Source organism: Nerophis ophidion, linkage group LG07 (genome assembly GCF_033978795.1).
Source record: "Nerophis ophidion isolate RoL-2023_Sa linkage group LG07, RoL_Noph_v1.0, whole genome shotgun sequence".
NCBI lineage: Eukaryota > Metazoa > Chordata > Actinopteri > Syngnathiformes > Syngnathidae > Nerophis > Nerophis ophidion.
In genome coordinates this window covers 765,060-772,559 of record NC_084617.1, presented here as the reverse complement: position 1 = coordinate 772,559, position 7,500 = coordinate 765,060, and the positions used below count along the sequence as shown (strand labels likewise).

The 7,500-nt window shown below is 41.4% G+C and overlaps 1 protein-coding gene across 1 annotated transcript in view; it reads left to right on the top strand.

The window, feature by feature from the left end:
* kank2 (KN motif and ankyrin repeat domains 2) overlaps positions 1-6,251 on the top strand; it is a 106,382-nt gene extending 100,131 nt beyond the window's left edge. Inside the window, exons 10-13 of the mRNA XM_061905082.1 lie at positions 1,969-2,111; positions 2,172-2,372; positions 4,795-4,893; positions 4,963-6,251. Coding sequence (XP_061761066.1) covers positions 1,969-2,111; positions 2,172-2,372; positions 4,795-4,893; positions 4,963-5,022 — 503 coding nt within the window. The 3' untranslated portion in view covers positions 5,023-6,251. The remainder of the gene's footprint in view (positions 1-1,968; positions 2,112-2,171; positions 2,373-4,794; positions 4,894-4,962) is intronic.
* The last annotated feature ends 1,249 nt before the right edge of the window (positions 6,252-7,500 follow it).

The window sequence follows — 7,500 nt, the reverse complement described above, 5'->3', positions numbered from 1 at the left end:
CACCTTTGGCGACGGCGTGATGCAGTTGGGACCGTGCCAGCAACCTGAGGGTTCCTGGTTCGATCCCCAACTTCTACCAACCTCACCACGTCCGTTGTGTCCTGAGCAAGACACTTCACCCTTGCTCCTGATGGCTGCTGGTTAGCGCCTTGCATGGCAGCTCCCTCCATCAGTAAGTGAATGTGTGTGTGAATGTGGAAGTAGTGTCAAAGCGCTTTGAGTACCTTGAAGGTAGAAAAGCACTATACAAGTACAACCCATTTACCAACATCAACACTTTCCAACATCGACACATTCCAACATCGACACTTTCCAACATCAACACATTCCAACATCGACACATTCCAACATCGACACATTCCAACATCGACACATTCCAACATCGACACATTCCAACATCGACACATTCCAACATCGACACATTCCAACATCGACACATTCCAACATCAAAACATTATTCCAACATCAACACATTCCAACATCGACACATTCCAACATCAACACATTCCAACATCGACACATTCCAACATTGACACATTATTCCAACATCGACACATTCCAACATCGACACATTCCAACATCGACACATTCCAACATCAACACATTCCAACATCGACACATTCCAACATCGACACATTCCAACATCAACACATTATTCCAACATCGACCCATTCCAACATCGACACATTCCAACATCAACACATTATTCCAACATCGACACATTCCAACATCGACACATTCCAACATCGACACATTCCAACATCGACACATTATTCCAACATCGACACATTCCAACATCAACACATTATTCCAACATCGACACATTATTCCAACATCGACACATTCCAACATCGACACATTCCAACATCAAAACATTATTCCAACATCAACACATTCAAACATCGACACATTCCAACATCAACACATTCCAACATCAACACATTCCAACATCAACACATTCCAACATCGACACATTCCAACATCGACACATTCCAACATCAACACATTATTCCAACATCGACACATTATTCCAACATCGACACATTCCAACATCGACACATTCCAACATCAAAACATTATTCCAACATCAACACATTCAAACATCGACACATTCCAACATCAACACATTCCAACATCAACACATTCCAACATCAACACATTCCAACATCGACACATTCCAACATCGACACATTCCAACATCGACACATTCCAACATCGACACATTCCAACATCAACACAATATTCCAACCGACACATTCCAACATCGACACATTCCAACATCAACACATTATTCCAACATCGACACATTCCAACATCGACACATTCCAACATTGACACATTCCAACATCAACACATTCCAACATCGACACATTCCAACATCGACACATTATTCCAACATCGACACATTATTCCAACATCGACACATTATTCCAACATCGACACATTATTCCAACATCGACCCATTCCAACATCGACACATTCCAACATCAACACATTATTCCAACATCGACACATTCCAACATCGACACATTCCAACATCGACACATTATTCCAACATCGACACATTATTCCAACATCGACACATTCCAACATCGACACATTCCAACATCGACACATTCCAACATCAAAACATTATTCCAACATCAACACATTCAAACATCGACACATTCCAACATCCAACTCAGACTCTCATAATTCAGTTTTTCCTGCAAATTGAAGTGTTGAACTTTGATCAGCATTGCCAGAATCTTCCATTCATACTCGATTGTCAGCACTTCACAGAGTTCTAGTTTTGCCTGACTTAATAATCACAAAGAAACCACTTAAGTGACTTTTGGGATGGAAACAGACATGTTGCCTAGCAACCAGGCTGCACAACACCATTGCTGTTCCTAGAAACAACTCCGAGTGGACGAGTATTTCCTGGAAGAAGGTGTGTAATGTTGTGTGTTGTGTGTTGCGTGGCAGGTTTGTGTTGCGCTGACCGGCAGAACAAGGCGGGCTACACGGCCATCATGCTCACCGCTCTGGCCGCCTTCCACTCGGAGCGCGACCTTCACACCGTCCTGCAGCTCCTGCGCACGGGCGACGTCAACGCCAAGGCCAGCCAGGTGCGCCCTCTATGGCCCGCCGCTGTGTACTACACCCACAACATCTTTTTGCTCTCCCAGGCGGGTCAGACGGCGCTGATGCTGGCGGTCAGTCACGGCAGGGGGGACATGGTGCGGGCCCTCCTCTCCTGCGGGGCCCAGGTCAACATCCGCGACGATGACGGCTCCACGGCGCTGATGTGCGCCTGCGAGCACGGCCACGTGGACATTGTGCGCCAGCTGCTGTCGGCGCCCGGCTGTGACGCCACGCTGACTGACAACGTGAGCGCTCCGAACACCTCTTTGTCCTCACTTCCTGTCCCGATGGCTTTTTACACCTCACCTTCTGCAAGCAACATGTGCAAACAACATGTGCAAACAGCATGTGCAAACAACATGTGCAAACAACATGTGCAAACAACATGTGCAAACAACATGTGCAAACGACATGTGCACGACATGTGTAAGTAACATGTGTAAGTAACATGTGCAAACATGTGCAAACAACATGTGCAAACAACATGTGCACGACATGTGTAAGTAACATGTGCAAACAACATGTGCAAACAACATGTGCAAACAACATGTGCACGACATGTGTAAGCAACATGTGTAAGTAACATGTGCAAACAACATGTGCAAACAACATGTGCACGACATGTGTAAGCAACATGTGTAAGTAACATGTGCAAACAACATGTGCAAGCAACATGTGCAAACAACATGTGTAAGTAACATGTGCACGACATGTGCAAGTAACATGTGCAAACAACATGTGCAAACAACATGTGCAAACAACATGTGCAAACAACATGTGCATGACATGTGCAAGTAACATGTGCAAACAACATGTGCAAACATGTGCAAACAACATGTGCAAACAACATGTGTAAGTAACATGTGCAAACAACATGTGCATGCAACATGTGCAAACAACATGTGCAAACAACATGTGTAAGTAACATGTGCAAACAACATGTGCAAGCAACATGTGCAAACAACATGTGTAAGTAACATGTGCAAACAACATGTGCAAGCAACATGTGCAAACAACATGTGTAAGTAACATGTGCACGACATGTGCAAGTAACATTTGCAAACAACATGTGCAAACAACATGTGCAAACAACATGTGCATGACATGTGCAAGTAACATGTGCAAACATGTGCAAACAACATGTGCAAACAACATGTGCATGACATGTGCAAGTAACATGTGCAAACAACATGTGCAAACAACATGTGCAAACAACATGTGCAAACATGTGTAAGTAACATGTGCAATTAACATGTGCAAACAACATGTGTAAGTAACATGTGCAAGTAACATGTGCAAGTCACATGTGCAAGTAACATGTGCAAACAACATGTACAAGCAACATGTGCAAACATGTGTAAGTAACATGTGCAATTAACATGTGCAAACAACATGTGTAAGTAACATGTGCAAGTAACATGTGCAAGTCACATGTGCAAGTAACATGTGCATGACAAATATGCAAATTTTTTTGTCATTTCCTTCTGAGATTTTGATGCCACAAGCCTGCTCCTTTGTGTTTGTGGAAGCAACGGCTGAGTTTACCCCAAACCAGGAAAGAGCCATATTGGACCAAAAATGTAAATAAAAAATCTGTTTGGAGCCACAAATCATTAAAATCCTTCTGTAATGAGGACAACACATGATGTAAGTGTCTATATTAGCCTACTATCAAAATGACTTTAAAAGTCTTATATAAGTGTTATAATGAAGACAACACATGATGTAAGTGTCTATATTAGCCTACTATCAAAATGACTTTAAAAGTCTTATATAAGTGTTATAATGAAGACAACACATGATGTAAGTGTCTATATTAGCCTACTATCAAAATGACTTTAAAAGTCTTATATAAGTGTTATAATGAAGACAACACATGATGTGTCTATATTAGCCTACTATCAAAATGACTTTAAAAGTCTTATATAAGTGTTATAATTTATATTAGCCTACTATCAAAATGACAAAATGTCACAGGCTGACACAAATCTTTGTAGACAAAAGTGCTGAAATGTAATATTTATTCTACACATTTTACAAGATTAGTGACTGGGAGGGTGACATCATTCCTGGAAATGACTGACTTTTAATGTGCAAAGCAGTCATCAGAGCAAAGGGTGGCTATTTTGAAGAAACTAGAATATAAAAGATGTTGTTTTTTTGTGAAGTACATAACTCCACATGTGTTCATTCCTAGTTTTGATGTGACTATCAACAGTGTAAATAGTCCTGGACATAAAGAATTGCATCATAAATGTTTTTGGAGTGAACATGGATGAACACATGAAAAGATACACAAAAGTAGGCTCCCAGAAAAAAGAGAATGCATGAAAGTAGCACCAGCACGGTGGCCTAGTGGTTACAGATGGCTAGGTTGTGAGTTCAAACCCCGGCCGAGTCATAGCAAAGACTATAAAAATGGGAGCCATGACCTCCCTGCTTGGCACTCAGCATCAAGGCTTGGAATTGGGGGTTCAATCACCAAATGTGATTCCCGGGCGCGGCCACCGCTGCTGCTCACTGCTCCCCTCACCTCCCAGGGGGTGAACAAGGGTGAGGGGTGACATGCAGAGGACAATTTGGTGACACCTAGAACCTTTTATAAGACGTATTGCTTCCCCCAGCGCCAAGAAGAAGAAGACAACTAAAGTGTTGTTGTTGTTTCAGGACGGCAGCACGGCGCTCTCCATCGCTCTGGAGGCCAGCCAGAACCACATCGCCGTGCTGCTCTATGCTCACCTCAACTTTGCAAAGCCTCCTTCACCTGTGAGCACCTTTCACCTGCGCTCAGTCCTTCTAGTGTCCGACTCAACATAACCCCTCTCCATCTTTCAGGTTTCACCAAAGTCTCCTCTCCTGGCTTCCTCGCTTCCTTCTGCCGGTGAAAGCAAGTAGAAGTCCAGGACACTTTGATCTTTTTCACACCGCATCATTTCTAGCATGAACAACTAAGGTCCACATTTCTACACAACTAAGGTCCACATTTCTACACAACTAAGATCCACATTTCTACACAACTAAGGTCCACATTTCTACACAACTAAGGTCCACATTTCTACACAACTAAGGTCCACATTTCTACACAACTAAGGTCCACATTTCTACACAACTAAGGTCCACATTTCTACACAACTAAGGTCCACATTTCTACACAACTAAGGTCCACATTTCTACACAACTAAGGTCCACATTTCTACACAACTAAGGTCCACATTTCTACACAACTAAGATCCACATTTCTACACAACTAAGGTCCACATTTCTACACAACTAAGGTCCACATTTCTACACAACTAAGGTCCACATTTCTACACAACTAAGGTCCACATTTCTAGACAACTAAGGTCCACATTTCTAGACAACTTCCAGCATGAAGAACTCAAGTCCAGTCCACACTAACAACATGAAGTCACATGTCCAACTCAAGTGTCCTTGATCCCTTGTGTCCGCTCGCTCTGAACTGCACTGTGCTGTGGTGTGTGTGTGGTGTGTGTGGTGCACTACACTGCACTGTGGTGTGTGTGGTGCACTACACTGCACTGTGGTGTGTGTGGTGCACTACACTGCACTGTGGTGTGGTGTGTGTGGTGGTGCGGTGCGGTGCTACACAACTCACCGGTGCTACACAACTCACCGCTGAAACTCTTTCCTCCACACAATTGTATGCAGTGTATTTTTGAGAGTTGCTGTTGAGGCCTGGAGTGAATGTCTCAGATAGTAAGTGTGGCCTGCATCAAAGACTTTGCCTTTCCATTTGTCAGGAAAGAGTTGCTTGGACAGGAGCAGAAAGGGTCTGCAAAGTTGTGCAAGACAATACGTGTGGCCTGGTAGCTAATAATACGTGTGGCCTGGTAGCTAATAAAACAACAGCCATCTAATTGGTGACGTTGCCAATGCTTTTTAACCCCACAACTTTCATATTCACCTTTTCAGCAACTACATTTTATAAACATGTTCTTAATTTAACAGCCATCTTTTTGATACAGTAGGCTTTTTAAGCTCACGCCTATTTTATGTAACCTGCACAGCTTTTAATGAAGCTCAATGTGTACAATTTGAGACTGTTTCTTCTATCACGTGTGCATTTGTTGGAATAATGATGAATAAATACAGACTACACTGACTGTTGTTTGTCATTATTCTGCCCAGTGATGTCATTATTCTGCCCAGTGATGTCATTATTCTGCCCAGTGATGTCATTATTCTGCCCAGTGATGTCATTATTCTGCCCAGTGATGTCATTATTCTGCCCAGTGATGTCATCATTCTGCCCAGTGATGTCATCATTCTGCCCAGTGATGTCATCATTCTGCCCAGTGATGTCATTATTCTGCCCAGTGATGTCATTATTCTGCCCAGTGATGTCATTATTCTGCCCAGTGATGTCATTATTCTGCCCAGTGATGTCATTATTCTGCCCAGTGATGTCATTATTCTGCCCAGTGATGTCATTATTCTGCCCAGTGATGTCATTATTCTGCCCAGTGATGTCATTATTCTGCCCAGTGATGTCATTATTCTGCCCAGTGATGTCATTATTCTGCCCAGTGATGTCATTATTCTGCCCAGTGATGTCATTATTCTGCCCAGTGATGTCCAGTAGTGGCCATCTTGGTGCTGACCTATAGAAGTGTGGCCTTAAAACTCCAGATCAGGGCTTCTCAAACTTTTAACACTCTGCTCTTCAAGTACCGAGACTAAAATACAGTAGCAGAGTTGGCCTAAGTATACATTAAAACAAGGGGGAGATTTTAGTTGAGTTTTTTTTTATGTTATTTAGCCTTTATTAACCAGGTTAAATCCCATTGAGATCAAAGATCTCTTTGCCAAGGGAGACCTGGCCGAGAGGGCAGCAGCAAGGTGACATTAAAAGCAGTAAACAACACATAAAACATCAAATTTACTACATTAAAACTTGCTCACATAACACATAGTTAATAAGTATATTTAATATTTTGGTCACAGTTGAGACAATAACATTATGGTTGAATAAATAAAAACTTAACTTTAATCAAGTGACTTTTTGGTGTGTCGCTAAATCGAGTCGATGTACATACATACACACATATATATACACATATATACACATTCATACATATACACATATATATATACACATATACACATTCATACATATACACATAGTAAAGTTTCAGCTCCGGGAATTTTAAACAAATATACACATTCATATATATACACATATATACATACACATTCATATATATATACATCTATATTTATATATGCATACATATATATACATACACATTTATATATACATATGAATATATATGTATGTATGTATATATATAAATATATATATACAAACATATTTACATATATTTATATTTACATACAGTATGTATATATATA